The sequence below is a fragment of the Coregonus clupeaformis genome, chromosome 33 (genome assembly GCF_020615455.1).
Source record: "Coregonus clupeaformis isolate EN_2021a chromosome 33, ASM2061545v1, whole genome shotgun sequence".
Classification (NCBI taxonomy): domain Eukaryota; kingdom Metazoa; phylum Chordata; class Actinopteri; order Salmoniformes; family Salmonidae; genus Coregonus; species Coregonus clupeaformis.
Window position 1 is genome coordinate 14,755,257 of NC_059224.1, and position 19,660 is coordinate 14,774,916.

The 19,660-nt window shown below is 39.8% G+C and overlaps 1 protein-coding gene across 5 annotated transcripts in view; it reads right to left on the bottom strand.

The window, feature by feature from the left end:
- The window catches only part of LOC121548861 (adhesion G protein-coupled receptor F5), a 30,888-nt gene extending 11,684 nt beyond the window's left edge, over positions 1-19,204 (bottom strand). For 4 of the 5 annotated variants that reach the window (XM_045210144.1, XM_045210145.1, XM_045210143.1 and 1 more), the window contains exons 1-10: positions 19,093-19,204; positions 18,421-18,524; positions 17,647-17,695; positions 17,249-17,329; positions 15,842-15,994; positions 15,500-15,667; positions 15,356-15,391; positions 15,105-15,263; positions 14,791-14,946; positions 14,637-14,672 (exon numbers count right to left, since the gene is read on the bottom strand). In XM_045210144.1, coding sequence (XP_045066079.1) covers positions 14,637-14,672; positions 14,791-14,946; positions 15,105-15,263; positions 15,356-15,391; positions 15,500-15,667; positions 15,842-15,994; positions 17,249-17,329; positions 17,647-17,695; positions 18,421-18,522 — 940 coding nt within the window. In that variant the 5' untranslated portion in view covers positions 18,523-18,524; positions 19,093-19,204. The remainder of the gene's footprint in view (positions 1-14,636; positions 14,673-14,790; positions 14,947-15,104; positions 15,264-15,355; positions 15,392-15,499; positions 15,668-15,841; positions 15,995-17,248; positions 17,330-17,646; positions 17,696-18,420; positions 18,525-19,092) is intronic. The other variant, XM_045210147.1, reaches the window with a different exon arrangement.
- Between the last annotated feature and the right edge of the window lie 456 nt (positions 19,205-19,660).

Consider the following 19,660-nt stretch of genomic DNA (forward strand, 5'->3'; position numbering starts at 1 on the left):
TATGTATTATTGCCATCGAGATATTAGCTATTAAAATCAGATCCAACAATAATATCAAGGGATTAGAAATCCAGGGTTTAAAAACAAAGGTGTCATTGTACGCTGATGATTCATGTTTTCTTTTAAATCCACAACTTGAATCCCTCCACAGCCTCATAGAGGATCTAGATACATTTTCTAACCTCTCTGGATTACAACCAAATTATGATAAATGTACTATATTATGTATTGGATCACAAAAAAATACAATTTTTACATTACCATGTAGTTTACCAATAAAATGGTCTGATGGTGATGTGGATATACTCGGAATACATATCCCAAATGAAATAAATGATCTCACTCCAAAAAAATGTAATATAAAGTTAGCAAAAATAGATATGATCTTGATACCATGGAAAGGTAAATACCTGTAAATGTGTGGAAAAATCACACTGATTAACTCTTTATTATTATCCCAGTTTACCTACAGTGTGGGAAAAAAGTATTTTATCCCCTGCTGATTTTGTACGTTTGCCCACTGACAAAGAAATGATCAGTCTATAATTTTAATGGTAGGTTTATTTGAACAGTGAGAGACAGAATAACAACAGAATAATCCAGAAAAATGCATGTCAGAAATGTTATAAATTGATTTGCATTTTAATGAGGGAAAGAAGTTATTTGACCTCCTCTCAATCAGAAAGATTTCTGGCTCCCAGGTGTCAATAATACAGATAACGAGCTGAGATTAGGAGCACACTCTTAAACGGAGTGCTCCTAATCTCAGTTTGTTACCTGTATAAAAGACACCTGTCCACAGAAGCAATCAATCAATCAGATTCCAAACTCTCCACCATGGCCAAGACCAAAGAGCTCTCCAAGTATGTCAGGGACAAGATTGTAGACCTAAACAAGGCATGAATGGGCTACAAGACCATCCCTAAGCAGCTTGGTGAGAAGGTGACAACAGTTGGTGTGATTATTTGAAAATGGAAGAAACACAAAATAACTGTCAATCTCCCTCGGCCTGAGGCTCCATGCAAGATCTCACCTCGTGGAGTTGTAATGATCATGAGAATGGTGAGGAATCAGCCCAGAACTACACGGGAGGATCTTGTCAATGATCTCTAGGCAACTGGGACCATAGTCACCAAGAAAACAATTGGTAACACACTACGCCGTGAAGGACTGAAATCCTGCAACGCACGTAAGGTCCCCCTGCTCAAGAAAGCACATGTACAGGCCCGTCTGAAGTTTGCCAATGAACATCTGAATGATTCAGAGGAGAACTGGGTGAAAGTGTTGTGGTAAGATGAGACCAAAATCGAGCTCTTTGGCATCAACTCAACTCGCCGTGTTTGGAGGAGGAGGAATGCTGCCTATGACCCCAAGAACACCATCCCCACCGTCAAACATGGAGGTGGAAACATTATGCTTTGGGGGTGTTTTTCTGCTAAGGAGAAAGGACAACTTCACCGAATCAAAGGGACGATGGACGGGGCCATGTACCGTCAAATCTTGGGTGAGAACCTCCTTCCCTCAGCCAGGGCATTGAAAATGGGTCGTGGATGGGTATTCCAGCATGACAATGACCCAAAACACACGGCCAAGGCAACAAAGGAGTGGCTCAAGAAGAAGCACATTAAGGTCCTGGAGTGGCCTAGCCAGTCTCCAGACCTTAATCCCATAGAAAATCTGTGGAGGGAGCTGAAGGTTCGATTTGCCAAACGTCAGCCTCGAAACCGTAATGACTTGGAGAAGATCTGCAAAGAGGAGTGGAACAAAATCCCTCCTGAGATGTGTGCAAACCTGGTGGCCAACTACAAGAAACGTCTGACCTCTGTGATTGCCAACAAGGGTTTTGCCACCAAGTAATGTTTTGCAGAGGGGTCAAATACTTATTTCCCTCATTAAAATGCAAATCAATTTATAACATTTTTGACATGCGTTTTTTGTTTTGTTTTTTTGTTATTCTGTCTCTCACTGTTCAAATAAACCTATCATTAAAATTATAGACTGATCATGTCTTTGTCGGTGGACAAACGTACAAAATCAGCAGGGAATCAAATACTTTTTTCCCTCACTGTATTTGCTTATGGTCTTGCCTACGCCTAGCGAACAGTTTTTAAAATTAATTTTCCTCCAAACATAACGATGGTCATTATGGCCAAACAGTTCTATTTTTGTTTCATCAGACCAGAGGACATTTCTCCAAAAAGTACGATCTTTGTCCCCATGTACAGTTGCAAACCGTAGTCTGGCTTTTTTATGGCAGTTTTGGAGCAGTAGCTTCTTCCTTGCTGAGCGGCCTTTCAAGTTATGTCGATATAGGACTCGTTTTACTGTAGATATAGATAGTTTTGTACCTGTTTCCTCCAGCATCTTCACAAGGTCCTTTGCTGTTGTTCTGGGATTGATTTGCACTTTTCGCACCCAAGTACATTCATCTCCTTCCTGAGCGGTATGACGGCTGCATGGTCCCATGGTGTTTATACTTGCGTACTATTGTTTGTACAGATGAACGTGGTACCTTCAGGCGTTTGAAAATTGCTCCCAAGGATGTACCAGACTTGTGGAGGTCTACAATTATTTTCTGAGTTCTTGCCTGATTTCTTTTGATTTTCCCATGATGTCAAGCAAAGAGGCATTGAGTTTGAAGGTAGGCCTTGATATACATCCACAGGTACACCTCCAATTGACTCAAATGATGTCAATTAGCCTATCAGAAGCTTCTAAAGCCATGACATCATTTTCTGGAATTTTCCAAGCTGTTTAAAGGCACAGTCAACTTAGTGTATGTAAACCTCTGACACACTGGAATTGTGATACAGTGAATTAGAAGTGAAATAATCTATCTCTAAACAATTGTTTGAAAAATTACTTGTCATGCACGAAGTAGATGTCCTAACCGACTTGCGAAAATTATAGTTTGTTAACAAGAAATGTGTGGAGTGGTTGAAAAACAAGTTTTAATGACTCCGACGTAAGTGTATGTAAACTTCCGACTTCAACTGTATATGTGTATGTGTGTGTATGTGTGTGTATATGTGTATGTGTATGTGTGTGTATATATAACTATCGGTTTGGCAAGTTGGTTAGGATATCTACTTTTTTGTTGTTGTTTTTTTCTCTCGCATATATACATATATATACACATACATACACATATACATAAATACATATCCTTTAAAAAATATATATATCTCCCGTTATTACTTTCCAACCCCACCATCCCCTCCCTAATTGGAGTAAACTAGTGAACAACAATGCTTAGGCCTCTACTTCATGCTTATACATACTATATACATTTTATAGACACAGTCACTAATTATATTTTGATTGTTTTTACTCCTGAACTTCCTCCGATCATTTTCATGATGTCCATCTGGTATGTTTCTATATGCCATATCTTTCTAACTGTGCTCTTTCACAAAAGCATGTCTGACACTAGTTATCTTGTTGTTATTAGTTGTTGTTATTAGTCCCATCCTTCAGCTCCATTTAACACCTCCCATCGATCTCTTAACACCATCCATATTGAATTTATATTTGCCATATATTTTTCAACTGTACTGTGATGTTTTACAAAAGTTCTGAACCTTTCTATTCTCATTGTTTCTACAGTTTGTGAATTGAAAATGAACATCTTTGCTAAAAGTATTTATAATACTATTGATCGATTGACATAACTTTTCAGATCACCCAGTAGTGCTATCTGCAGGGTCAGCTTCATGCAAATATTGCAATCCTTCAGCCATTCCTGGACCTGTGTCCAGAAACAAGCTACAAATGGACAGTACCAAAACAAATGATCTAATGATTCTGTCTCTTCATAGCCAAATCTGCAGAGCTGGGAAGATTGTATACCCCATACAAATAACATTCTATTGGTAGCAAGAATTTTATATAATAATTTAAATTGAAAAATTATAAGTTTTGAATCCGGCGTCGTTTTGCGTGTCAGTTCATAAACACTATGCCATGGAATCGGTACGTCAAAAATCTCTTCCCAACTATTTTGCAATCTATATGGGACGGCTGTCAATCTTTTGGTCCTTAAATGAAACTGGTAAACTTTTTTATTTATCACAATTTTCTTTAACCAATTATGTTCTTTAATGCAAGGCCGACAGACAAGTTCCTTACTTTTTCCTCCTTCCACTTTCCTCTTCCATTTTTGCGGTAATGCTGCAATTATTTGGTTGTAATTTTGGGTAGAGCAAACATTTCCATATGTTTTTGTTAGCTGCATGTGCGACATAACTCCACCATTCCTACCGATAATATCATTTACGAAGATTATACCTTTTTTAAACTTTTTCTAAAAAAAGAACTTTTTTTATCAATTAGTATATTTGAGTTTAACCACAATATTTGTTGCAATATTTGTTCTGTCATTTCTGGAGGATTAAATTGAAATTGCAGAAAACTTTCTATGGCTTGTTTTAGAAATAGTGATATTTGGGCGATGATTTCCTTCTCAAAAACCTGAAAGTGTGGGGTTGTAATCTGAATAAAGGGAAAAAGTCCCTTCTTGAACATTGGGTGAGACAATCTTACTAGTTTGCTAGAGAACCAGGTCGGATTTAAGTATAATTTTTGTATGACTGAAGCTTTTAGTGATACGTCTAATGCTTTAATATTTAATCATTTCTGTCCTCCTAATTCATATTCTTTATGTAAAAAGGCCCATTTAATTTTGTCTGGCTTGCCGTTCCAAATAAAATTGAATATTATTTTCTCATATAATTTCAAAACTGTTCGCTAGGCGTAGGCAAGACCATAAGCAAATAGGTAAATTGGGATAATACTAAAGAGTTAATCAGTGTGATTTTTTCCACAAATTTACAGGTATTTACCTTTCCATGGTAGCAAGATCTTATCTATTTTTGCTAACTTTATATTACATTTTTTTGGAGTGAGATCATTTATTTCATTTGGGATATGTATTCCAGTATATCCACATCACCATCAGACCATTTTATTGGTAAACTACATGGTAATGTAAAAATTGTATTTTTTAGTGATCCAATACGTAATATAGTACATTTATCATAATTTGGTTGTAATCCAGAGAGGTTAGAAAATGTATCTAGATCATCTATGAGGCTGTGGAGGGATTCAAGTTGTGGATTTAAAAGAAAACATGAATCATCAGCGTACAATGACACCTTTGTTTTTAAGCCCTGGATTGCTAATCCCTTGATATCATTGTTGGATCTGATTTTAATAGCTAACATCTCGATGGCAATAATACATAGATATGCCGATAGTGGACAACCTTGTTTCACTCCTCTTGACAGTTTAAAACTTTCTGAGAAATAGACATTATTTACTATTTTACACCTAGGGTTATTATACATGATTTTAACCCAATTTATAAGAGATTGTCCAAAAATTGAAATGCTCCAGGCATTGATATATAAACCCCAGTCGTACTTTATCAAATGCCTTTTCGAAGTCTGCTATGAATAGTAGGCCTGGCTTCCCATATTTTTCATAGTGTTCTATTGTTTCCAGTACTTGCCTTATATTATCTCCAATGTATCGCCCATGTAAAAAACCTGTCTGATTAGAATGAATAAGGTCTGACAATACCTTTTTAATTATATGCGCTATACATTTTGCTAGAATTTTTGCATCACAACACTGATGTGTAATGGGCCAATTTTTTAAATGGACTGGATCTTTATATTTTCCACTTGTATCCTGTTTCAGTAATAATGAAACCAGGCCTCTTTCTTGAGTGTCTGATAATCTACCATTTACATAGGAGTGGTTAAAACATGCTAATAACGGTCCTTATCAATAGAAAAAAATCTCTACAATTTGCTTCAGTTAGAGGAGATGGAGGCGACTGAATGAAAACATATGCTTAAAGTACTTTGTTTCCTCCTTCAAAATATCATTTGGTGAATCATGGGTGACTCCGTCATTTGCAACCAGTTTCAATAAATTATTTTTGGTAGCATTCCTATGTTGAAGATTAAAAAATATTTTGGTGAATTTTTCCCCATATTCCATCCAGTTTGCTTTATTTTTATAATATATTACACTTGATCTTTCTTGAATAAGTTTCTCAATTTCTTTTTGTTTTTCCTCTAATTTATTCTGAGCCTCTGTTACAGTTTTTATTGCTATCTATATGTTCTGTTAGACCTTTTATTTCCTTTGTTAGTGTGGACTCTTTTGACCTAAATTGCTTTTGTTTTCGAGATGAGCACTGAATTGCATGGCCTCTAAAGGCACATTTAAAGGTGTCCCATACAATAAGGGGATTTGCTGTAGCTATGTTATATCGGAAAAAAACTGTTATAAATTCCTCTGTCCTAGTTAAAAACAAGTTATCATCCAATAGGCTTTGATAAAATTTCCAATATCCTCGCCCACGTGGAAATTCAGTAAGAGTAATGTATATGCCAATTATATGATGGTCCGACCGCATTCTGTCCCCTATCAACACTTTTTAAACTTTTGGTGCTAACGAGAATGACATAAGAAAGTAGTCAAGACGACTGGCTTGATTGAGTCTCCGCCATGTATACCTCACTAGATCAGGATATTTAAGCCTCCATATATCTACTAGTTCTAATGTATCCATGACATTCACGATTTCCTTAAGAGCATGAGGGTGATTGTTTGTAGTGTGATTTCCTTTACGGTCCATTGAGCTATTTAAAACGCTATTATAATCTCCCACCATAATAATAGAGTATTGAATTGCTTGCAAGGTCGATAATTTATTTTATATATTTTCAAAGAAGTGTGGATCATCATTATTTGGTCTGTAAAGGTTAATGAGCCATATTTTTTTATGGTCCAATAACATATTTAAAATAATCCATCTACCTTGCGTATCTTTTTTGGACAATTTGCACATTCGGATCGAAATTACTGTTAATTAATATCATCACCCCTTTTGAGTTTCTTAGCCCATGGGAGAAGTATATTCCCCCCCCCCTTCCTATTTCTATGCAACTTCATCTAGAATTGTTGAATGGGTTTATAATAGATATTATATTCCTTCTCTTTGAGCCATGTAAATATTGTTATTCTTTTGTTATTATCTGCTAAGCCATTACAACTATAACTGGCTATACTTATTTCACCACATACCATAATGAAATACAAGTTTCAAATCTATTTTTCATTATATATGTTTGTAAATTAACCAATAGAAAATACCATAGTGATTGAGTGTCCATATAGCTATACCATGATATTTGCAATTTTACTAAATAACCCTCCAATTGTTCTCCACTAATTCCCCCGCTAAAACCCCTCCCCATCCCAAGTTGGGCCGTCATCCCAGCATTTGAGTCAATTGGAGGTGTACCTGTGTATGTATTTTAAGGCCTACCTTCAAACTCAGTGCCTATTTGCTTGACATCATAGGAAAATCAAAAGAAATCAGCCAAGACCTCCGAATTTTTTTTTGAAGACCTCCACAAGTCTGGTTCATCCTTGGGAGCAATTTCCAAACGCCTGAAGGTACCACGTTCATCTGTACAAACAATAGTACGCAAGTATAAACACCATGGGACCACGCAGCCGTCATTCCACTCAGGAAGGAGATACGTTCTGTCTCCTAGAGATGAATGTACTTTGGTGCGAAAAGTGCAAATCAATCCCAGAACAACAGCAAAGGACCTTGTAAAGATGCTGTAGGAAACAGGTACAAAAGTATCTATATCCACAGTAAAACGAGTCCTATATCGACATAACCTCAAAGGCCGCTCAGCAAGGAAGAAGCAATTGCTCCAAAACCGCCATAAAAAAGCCAGACTACGGTTTGCAACTGCACATGCGGACAAAGATCATGCTTTTCGGAGAAATGTCCTCTGGTCTGATGAAACAAAAATAGAACTGTTTGGACATGATGACCATCATTGTGTTTGGAGGAAAAATGGGGTGGCTTGCAAGCCGAAGAACACCATCCCAACAGTGAAGAACGGGGTGGCAGCATCATGCTGTGGGGATGCTTTGCTGCAGGAGGGACTGGTGCACTTCACAAAATAGATGGCAATATGAGGAAAGAAAATTATGTGGATATATTGAAGCAACATCTCAAGACATCAGTCAGGAAGTTAAAGCTTGGTCGCAGATGGATCTTCCAAATGGACAATGACCCCAAGCCTACTTCCAAAGTTGTGGCAAAATGGCTTAAGGACAACAAAGTCAATGTATTGGAGTGGCCATCACAAAGCCCTGACCTCAATCCTATAGAAGATTTGTGGGCAGAACTGAAAAAGCATGTGCGAGCAAGGAGGCCTACAAACCTGACTCAGTTACACGAGCTCTGTCAGCAGGAATGGGCCAAAATTCACCCAACTTATTGTGGGAAGCTTGTGAAAGGCTACCCGAAACGTTTGACCCAAGTTAAACAATTTAAAGGCAATGATACCAAATACTAATTGAGTGTATGTAAACTTCTGACCCACTGGGAATGTGATGAAAGAAAGAAAAGCTGAAATAAATCATTCTCTCTGGTATTATCCTGACATTTCACATTCTTAAATTAAAGTGGTGATCCTAACTGACCTAAAACAGGGAATTTTTACTAGTATTAAATGTCAGGAATTGTGAAAAACTGAGTTTAAATGTATTTGGCTAAGGTGTATGAAAACTTCCAACTTCAACTGTATATATATAATATAATATATATATATTGTGATGTCACGAGAGGCTGTGTCCTGGAGGGACGTTACATCCCCCTGAGGTGGCTGCAAACCCAGACAGCTATGGCTCCATCTGCTGGTATGGTCGGGAACTCCCACCCCCTCTATGGCCAATCTTCCCACGCACCTGAAACAAATCAGGAGCTGATGAGCTGAAGGTTTGGGAAGGGAAGAGACACACTGAGGGAGTGTGTGGGGGGTGAAGAGACACAGTCTCCAACCTGGGCTCTCTGGAGGACAAGAGTGCTGCACGTCCACTTCCATGAGGAATATAAGGATTTGGAGATACTTACCTTTGGGAAATACTCACCTTTGGATATATGCACCTGTGGAAATACGTGAGAGACATTTGGAAGGACTTTTTTGCTGGGTTGGCCACTAGCTGCAACGTGGACTACAGTAAGGCTGGGGAAAAGTTATCTGAGCGAGTGAGAATTATGATTTTGGATGTGGAAGAGACATCCCTGAACTGTTAACCCTTAAAGAGCCACAAGAGAACAGCATTTTGTTATATTTTCGTTAATTTCCCAAGACCTATAATAAAATCCTTGTTTTGTTTGAACCTTGTCTCCTTGCACTACTTGAGCAATCCCGCTGAAAGCTGTGTAGCCTCTCGTGACGTCACAGATGGTGGAGAATACGGGCACGCTCAAGCGTTAATAGTGCATGTCAGAGGAGGATACCGAAGGTTTGATCACCCAGTTTTCCAAGTTGGCCGTAGGCTCCCCGCCCGACTGAAATGGAGGACATATTGAAAGCCCTTGTTGCTGGCCAGCAAGCCCAGATGCAAGCAACGTGGCTCTCTTGGAGGAGCAAAAGAAAGCCAACCTTCTGAAGGCAGAGGAATTGCAGTTGCAGAGACAGAGGGTTGTCCAAAATACCCGCCCAATAAAGGCAAGTGACTTTATATCTAAGATGGGAGCTACCGATGACATTGAGGCATACCTGCATGCATTTGAGGCCACGGCCACTAGGGAAGCCTGGCCCAAGCAACAGTGGGTTGGTCTGTTAGCCCCCCTTTCTAACCGGGGAATCGCTGAATGCTGTCCGGGACCTGGGCCCTGACCAGGTTACTGACTATGATGCCCTGAAGTCTGAGATCCTCAGCAGATATGGACTCACAAGGTTTGGTATGGCCCAGCGCTTTCACAGCTGGACCTTCCAACCAGACCAACCTCCTCGGGCGCAGATGCATGAACTTGTCCGAATCGCAAGGAAATGGCTGGATCCGCAGAGGAATACAGCAGCGGCGGTGGTGGAGGCCGTTGTGGTGGATCGTTACCTACGCGCCCCTGCCTTATGAGGCAAAACGGTTCATCAGTCAACAGGCCTTGACCACGGCTGATCTGACCGTGGAAGCTGTGGAAAAGTACCAGGCCACAGCGGAGATGCTGAATGCTTCCCGAAAAGACCCCAGGAGTGCGGCCCCACCACAAATGGGAAGAACCCGTCCAAAGGACCCCAAGGTCTCGAACCCAGCCACGTCAGGACTTATCCCGGCTCCAGGGGGGAGCCAGAAACCAGGCGGGTCAAGAAGAGTACACCAGGAGGGGGAAACTCGACAGTGTTACCGGTGTGGGGGAGATGGGACATATCTCCTGGCAGTGTGGGAAACCAGCCGATGAACCTATGCCCACTGCGGAGTCCTCCAGCTCAGCACCCACACACCGTTTTGCCTCGCTCTTGGGAGTCGTAGATGGCGGCCCAGATCGACCCCCACCTTCCCGGTAACTGTGAATCACCATGATGTGGAGGCCTTACTGGATTCTGGTAGCCGGGCCACCCTGGTGCGTAAGGATTTGGTGGGCCCAACGTGTCTGACCCCGGGGAAAGTCCTCCCAGTTTCCTGTGTCCATGGGGACACCCGAGAATACCCCATTACTGAACTTACAATGACCAGCACACGGGGAACCATACACACGGCGGCGGGGGTGGTTGATTCCCTCCCCGTCCCTGTCCTAATTGGACGAGACTGCCCAGCCTTTTACCCACTCTGGAGAGAGATCTCAGGAGAGGATAACCCGAGTACCTCGGAAACGGAGAGGCAAGACTCATCCTGGGAAGGCTCCGGTGCAATCCTCCGAATTACTCACTCCCGCCCGGGCTCTGATAGGGATGGCAGGTGCCCAGACCGACACAGAGACGGAGCTACAGAATCTGGACAAAGAACTGTCTGGTCTGAAGGGGACCGCTGAGAGGTATCGTTTGTTAAAGCAACAGTTAGACATGAAGACAGAAGAGTTAGATATCCTCCAGGCTAAACTCCAACAGAGCTCCTTCCCTAAGCAACAGGAGGAGCTGGAGATGCTGCGCAGGACCATCGAGGAGTGTGAGGAGACCCTGCGCAGTAGTAAGGAGGTCCAGAAGAAGGCAGAGGAGAAGTACAAGGTGTTGGAGAACAAGATGAAGAATGCGGAGGCAGAGAGAGAGAAGGAACTGAAAGCTGCTCAACAGAAGCTAAACTCTGCTAAAACCAAGGCTGATGCGTTCAGTAAGAAACTCAAGGAGAGACCCCAGAGACCGGCACTGTACAACACAGCACCAACTCACCGGATGGAGTGGAAACAGCCGAGGGCTGGCAAGCACCACGGCAATGCGGACGCCCTCTCCCGGCGTGATGCCTTCTTCGCTGCCTTTACCCGACGAGGACGTCGGTCCCGAGGAGGGGATGTGTGATGTCACGAGAGGCTGTGTCCTGGAGGGACGTTACATCCCCCTGAGGTGGCTGCAAACCCAGACAGCTATGGCTCCATCTGCTGGTATGGTCGGGAACTCCACCCCCTCTATGGCCAATCTTCCCACGCACCTGAAACAAATCAGGAGCTGATGAGCTGAAGGTTTGGGAAGGGAAGAGACACACTGAGGGAGTGTGTGGGGGGTGAAGAGACACAGTCTCCAACCTGGGCTCTCTGGAGGACAAGAGTGCTGCACGTCCACTTCCATGAGGAATATAAGGATTTGGAGATACTTACCTTTGGGAAATACTCACCTTTGGATATATGCACCTGTGGAAATACGTGAGAGACATTTGGAAGGACTTTTTGCTGGGTTGGCCACTAGCTGCAACGTGGACTACAGTAAGGCTGGGGAAAAGTTATCTGAGCGAGTGAGAATTATGATTTTGGATGTGGAAGAGACATCCCTGAACTGTTAACCCTTAAAGAGCCACAAGAGAACAGAATTTTGTTATATTTTCGTTAATTTCCCAAGACCTATAATAAAATCCTTGTTTTGTTTGAACCTTGTCTCCTTGCACTACTTGAGCAATCCCGCTGAAAGCTGTGTAGCCTCTCGTGACGTCACAATATATATATGCATGTATATATATATAAATATATATATGCATGTATATATGTATGCATATATGTGTGTGTATGTATATGTGTGTATGTATATATATAATGTATATATGTATATATATATGTATATATATACACATACACACATATACATACACAAACATATACATAATTTTAATGGTAGGTTTATTTGAACAGTGAGAGACAGAATAACAACAACAAAATTCAGAAAAACGCATGTCAAAAATGTTATAAATTGATTTGCATTTTAATGAGGGAAATTAGTATTTGACCCCTCTGCAAAACATGACTTGTTGGCAATCACAGAGGTCAGACGTTTCTTGTAGTTGGCCACCAGGTTTGCACACATCTCAGGAGGGATTTTGTTCCACTCCTCTTTACAGATCTTCTCCAAGTCATTAAGGTTTCGAGGCTGACGTTTGGCAACTCCAACCCTCAGCTCCCTCCACAGATTTTCTATGGGATTAAGGTCTGGAGACTGGCTAGGCCACTCCAGGACCTTAATGTCACTCCTTTGTTGCCTTGGTCGTGTGTTTTGGGTCATTGTCATGCTGGAATACCCTTCCACGACCCATTTTCAATGCCCTGGCTGAGGGAAGGAGGTTCTCACCCGAGATTTGACGGTACATGGCCCCGTCCATCGTCCCTTTGATGCGGTGAAGTTGTCCTGTCTCCTTAGCAGAAAACCCCCCCCAAAGCATAATGTTTCCACCTCCATGTTTGACAGTGGGGATGGTGTTCTTGGGGTCATAGGCAGCATTCCTCCTCCTCCAAACACGGCGAGTTGAGTTGATGCCAAAGAGCTCGATTTTGGTCTCATTTGACCACAACACTTTCACCCAGTTCTCCTCTGAATCATTCAGATGTTCATTGGCAAACTTCAGACGGGCCTGTATAGGTGCTTTCTTGAGCAGGGGGACCTTGCGGGCGCTGCAGGATTTCAGTCCTTCACGGCATAGTGTGTTACCAATTGTTTTCTTGGTGACTATGGTCCCAGCTGCCTTGAAATCATTGACAAGATCCTCCCGTGTAGTTCTGGGCTGATTCCTCACCGTTCTCATGATCATTGCAACTCCACAAGGTGAGATCTTGCATGGAGCCCCAGGCCGAGGGAGATTGACAGTTATTTTGGTGTTTCTTCCATTTGCGAATGATCGCACCAACTGTTGTCACCTTCTCACCAAGCTGCTTGGCGATGGTCTTGTAGCCCATTCCAGCCTTTTGTAGGTCTACAATCTTGTCCCTGACATCCCTGGAGAGCTCTTTGGTCTTGGCCATGGTGGAGAGTTTGGAATCTGATTGCTTCTGTGGACAGGTGTCTTTTATACAGGTAACAAGCTGAGATTAGGAGCACTCCCTTTAAGAGTGTGCTCCTAATCTCATCTCAGTTACCTGTATAAAAGACACCTGGGAGCCAGAAATCTTTCTGATTGAGAGGGGTCAAATACTTATTTCCCTCATTAAAATGCAAATCAATTTATAACATTTTTGACATGCGTTTTTCTGGATTTTTGTTTTGTTATTCTGTCTCTCACTGTCCAAAATAAACCTACCATTAAAATTATAGACTGATCATTTCTTTGTCAGTGGGCAAACATACAAAATCAGCAGGGGATCAAATACTTTTTTCCCTCACTATATATATGTATATATACATACACACATATACATACATACACCAAAACATATGGGGGATTGGAAGTGATGCAGAGATTTACATTGATGGAAGTTACATTATATCAGAAATATTAAAGTTGATCTACCCCCTAAAAAAAAGAAAAAAAGAAAAGATAACCCAAACAAAATCACATCTGAACAGGTCATTGGATTTTCGACACTGTTACATGTATTTGAAATACATAGATTATTGTGTAAAACCAGTACTTGTTTCCTCTTCTCCTGGAAAAGGTGTGGTAGCAGAGAAATGTGAGATAATTATGATGGCTGGTTCTCTAACCTGTTTTACAGCTATTTGTAACTTTCCATACACTAGCCATAATTTGTCTCTCTGTCACGCCCTGGCTCTAGGGACTCTTATATGTTGAGCCAGGGTGTGGATTGTCTATGTTGTATTTTCTATGTTTTGTTCTAGTTCGTGTAGATCTATGTTGGCCAGGGTGGTTCCCAATCAGAGAAAGCTGATTCTCGTTGTCTCTGATTGGGAACCATACTTAGGCAGCCTGTTTTGGCACAGTTAATTGTGGGATCTTGATCCGTAAGGTTTGTGTTTAACCCTAGGACTTCACGTATCGTTTATTGTTTTGTTCGTGTGTGTACTCATTAAAAGAATGTACGCTTATCACGCTGCGCCTTGGTCCGGTTCTTACGACGATCGTGACACCCTCCTGTAATAATCTGACAAGATACCCCAAACAAAATCACATCTGAAAAGGTCATTGGATTTCCGACACTGTTACATGTATTTGAAATGCAGAGATTATTGTGTAAAACCAGTACTTGTTTCCTCTTCTGCTGGAAAAGAGATAATTATGATGGCTGGTTCTCTAACCTGTTTTACAGTTATTTGTCTTAAAGGTGTAGGCCTCAAGTAAATATACAACTATGGATAACACTATGGCAAGTTGCTCTCAGTAAGACTGTAATTAGTACAGTAAAACTGTTGTTAATTAAATAGTAATTAATAATAGTCTCATACCTGGTATTGGAGATGGTGTTGGACAAGCTGTCAGATCTATGTGGTAAAGGAGATAGGGATAAGATTTGAGTTTAAATATTGATGAATTAATACATAAACATTGGTTATCCTATTGATTAAACTAGCAGAGTGGAAGTGGTAAGGAAACACTGACCTGGGATTGGCTGACAAAACGGTCCATCAGGAGGAATGGCTTTGATACATCCACAGGAGTCATCAGCAATGCTGTCACAGGACCCATAAGAGAGACACTGGTCACATGACCAACCATACTGGTCCTCACATCTGCATGTGCTGTTTGGGTAGCATGCTGTGAATGAAAGGAGAGTGGATTGAACATCATCATATCAATGGTTTCTGTGAGACCAACTATTTCAAAATAACTGAACCTGCTTCAGTTCTTGAATATCTTTTACAATGCACAATGAATTAAAACTCAAATTGGCAACAGCAACAGTAATCTCTTACCAGTAGTGAAGTTCACATCCGTTACATTTAACACATTGGAGATCAGAATGGGGTAGGTCAGGCCATTCACACTGGCCTTAAGTACATCTACCAATGTAACTGATATATTTGTCATGTCCAACTCAATTTCAATAATTCTCCCAGAAATGTTTGATGGCACTATGGAAAATTAAAATTAAAAGAAATCATGACAAGCATGTCTATTATTTTCAGTACATTTAATCTATTGCTTGAGTCACTTCTTGGAATACCTGCTGGAGTAGTTGGACTTGGACAAGCAGTAAGATCTGTTGGGATTAGATAAAAGGCGTGTCACCAAAAAGAACTATGCAGCTACAACTACAACAACAGGTACAATGTCAAACACCAAGTGGAAGTGAGAATCAAACAGTTACTTGTGATTGGCTGACAGAACTGTCCATTTGAAGGAACAGCATTGACACATCCACATATTTTGCCATCAATGATGTCATCACAGGACCCATAGGAGGAACACTGGTCACATGACCAACCATACTGGTCCTCACATCTGCACTGGAATCCAATGCTGTTTTGGTAGCATGCTGTGAATGGAGGGGAAGTGGATGGAACATTATAATATGGAGATACAACGTTTTCTTCTGATGCCAACAACGTCCATGTTTGTTTTTTACATACACCATTTACTAACATATGAGCCCTGTAGGTTTTGAACCTTTTTATAAAATGATAAAAAATGAACAATTAATAACTCTTACCAGTAGTAATGTTAATCTCTGTTATATTTAACACACTGGAGATCAGGATGGGGTAGGTTAGATATTTCACACTGGCCTTTAAGACATCTATGAGTTCAGCTGGAATATTAGTGATGTCCAACTCAACTTCACCAATTTTCTCAGAGAGGATTGCTGTCACTGTGAAAACAATTCAATTCAAGAGATCTTTATGGTCACCGAAGGGCAATTATTGTGCACCATAAATTTAAATGTACATACATAAAAACATGCACACAGCAAATATCCTTCACACAGCAACTATCCAATGGCAAAAGAGCTTATTCAAGAAAGATCAAGGGTAATATATTATAAAAAATAAATCAAATTGGATGGAACTTGGGGAAAATGCACCAAATTCTTTTTAATCTTCAACATAGGAATGCTACCAAAAATAATTTGTTGAAACTGGTTACAAATGACGGAGTCACCCATGATTCACCAAATTATATTTTGAAGGAGGAAACAAAGTACTTTAAGCATATGTTTTCGTTTTAGTCGCCTCCATCTCCTCTAACTGAAGCAAATTGTAGAGATTTTTTTTCTATTGATAATGTAAAATTAATATCCATACAGAAAGACTCATGTGAAGGTGAAATTACAGAGGAGGAACTTCTGGAAGCAATTAAAGACTTTAAATCCGGGAAAACTCCAGGGTTGGATGGCATACCAGTTGAGGTATACCAAAAAAAATTTGATATACTCAGAGGACCGTTATTAGCATGTTTTAAGTACTGGAAACAATAGAACACTATGAAAAATCTGGGAAAACAGGCCTACTATTCATAGCAGACTTCGAAAGGCATTTGATAAAGTACGACTGTGGTTTATATATAAATGCCTGGAGCATTTCAATTTTGGACAATCTCTTATAAATTGGGTTAAAATCATGTATAGTAACCCTAGTGTCACGATCGTTGAACGGAGTGCACCAAGGTGCAGCGTGATGAGCGAACATACTTTATTATCAATAGTGATAACAAGAACAAAACAACAAACGATAACGAAACGTGAAGTCCTTGGCTACAAAATAAACCAACACGGAACAAACCAAAAGGAACAACATCCCACAACTACTGTGGGAAAACAGCCTGTTTAAATGTGGTTCCCAATCAGAGACAACCAGCAACAGCTGACACTCGTTGCCTCTGATTGAGAACCACACTGGCCAACATAGAAATAGAACAACTAGACTAATTAACATAGAACACAAAATGTTGGAGGGGGGGGAAGTGGATGGAACATTATAATATGGAGATACAACGTTTTCTTCTGATGCCAACAACGTCCATGTTTGTTTTTTACATACACCATTTACTAACATATGAGCCCTGTAGGTTTTGAACCTTTTTATAAAATGATAAAAAATGAACAATTAATAACTCTTACCAGTAGTAATGTTAATCTCTGTTATAGTTAACACACTGGAGATCGGGCTGATCAGGATTTTCTCAGAGAGGTTTGCTGTCACTGTGAAAACAATTCAATTCAAGAGATCTTTATGGTCACAGAAGGGCAATTCTTGTGCACCATAAATTTAAATGTACATACATAAAAACATGCACACAGCAAATATCCTTCACACAGCAACTATCCAATGGCAAAGAGCAGTGAGATAAATAAGGCAGATAGTTGTTAAGCAAATTATTATATTCGTTTCGGATTTGTGTGAACATAAAAAAAAATACAACATTTTTGCCATTTTCTAGGGTGCCTAAAAGCACATTGGGGGCAGAAATGTAGGTGTGAGCAGATTAAGTGAAAACAAAACAAAACAGCTGATTTACCCTCTCGCTTTTCTCTAGAAGGAACTTGTGATCCATCAGTGGGTGATTCCTGGAAAAGATAGATTTAATCAGAAGAACATTGATTTGTGTCATTGATTTGATACACATAAAGTTATGTAGCTCAAACACTATTGCAGTGGTGGAAAAAGTACTCAATTGTCATACTTGAGTAAAAGTAAAGATACCTTAATAGAAAATGACTAAAGTAAAAGTGAAAGTCACCTAGTAATGTACAACTTGAGTAAAAGTCTAAAAGTATTTGTTTTTAAATGTACTTAAGTATCAAAAGTAAATGGAATTGATAAAATGTACTTAAGTACCAATAGTAAAAGTATAAACCATTTCAACTTCCTTATATTAAGCAAACCAGACGGCACAATTTTCTTGTTTTTTATTTACAAAAGAAGCATTTGTGTTTAGTGAGTCCGCCAGATCAGAGGCAGTAGGGATGACCAGGGATGTTCTCTTGATAAGTGTGTGAATTGGACAATTTTCCTGTCAAAATGTAACGAGTACTTTTGGGTGTCAGGGAAAATGTATGGAGTAAAAATTACATTATTTTCTTTAGGAATGTAGTGAAGTAAAACTAAAAGTCGCCATAAATATAAATAGTAAAGTAAAGTACAGATACCCCAAAAAACTACTTAAGTAGTACTTTAAAGTATTTTTACTTAAGTACTTTACACCACTGCACTATTGTAGTTATCTGATATTGCTTAATATCGCCCTGTGAACAGTTTTTGAATTATAAGTCCATATGTACTGGCCTCTTACCTCTGATGTTACATTTGGAGTTTCCAAGCAATCTTGTTTTTCCAGACTACAGCAAAATACCAAGAGGATACTTAAGTACCATACTGTCTTTGGTGAGGCCATATCTGCATGAATATAGCATAAGATAAACAAAATAAAACATCATCCTGTTAATATTACACATTTGAGATTTTTCCCCCCAAAGGAATACCAGACGGTGTGCAGATTTTGAGATAGCATTGTTGCAACAACAAAATAAAAATAAAACACAACTAAATATGCACCAATTATGGTGAAAGCCGAGGTATTTGTGGGCTTTTTTCTTGATTATGTAACTTAATTAATATTCAGTAATATATTAACCTAACCTTTCTGTACTTTTCTGTACATACATATGTAATTTAATCTGAAATTCATGCTCAAAATGATGCAGATAGCAAGCACTCCTGGATCTGTATACTACATATATACATATAAGAGATGAGAAAGAATACTTATTATAATAATCAAGCACCATATGTTGTCTAAAAATTCTTAATTTACTCTTCTGTATTCACATTGTTAAACCTTTAACAAATATTACATTTATATTTATACCTGAACCCTGTGAAAGGTCATACTTAAAAATGAACTCAATCAGATCAATATACATAATTTCAATATAAAATGTGAAAAGTACAGTTATAATCTTACCCCTCCGACTCTCTAAATTGACTTCTCAAGGAAGGGCAAAAAGATTTCTGTGTGTCTCTTGCCAATTTGCCACTGTACTCTGATTCAGAGGGGTTGAGTTAAATGTGGAAGACACATTTCAGTTGAATGCATTCAGTTGTACCACTGACTCGGTATCCCCCTTTCCCTTTCACTATCACCACTTTGAAAAAACATTTGATTAAATATATTAAGAGCACTCACTGCGTAAGACACCTGCTTGACAGGTTTGGGTTTCTCTTCCTTGTTGTTGAGCATTGTTGAGTTGAGTCCAAATCTTGATTAGAATCCAAAAATGTGATCTAATTACTCCAGTGCTAGCCTCTATGCTGGCTTCGTGTTAAGGCTAGGGCTGATTCCTACTTATCTCTCCATACCTACACGTGCGCTATGGTCACAAGACGCAGGCCTTATTCTTCCTAGAATTTCTAAGCAAACAGATGGAGGCAGGGCTTTCTCCTATAGAGCAACATTTTCATTGAATGGTCTGCCGATCCACGTGAGAGATGCAGACTTGGTCTCAACCTTTAAGTCTTTACTGAAGACTAAT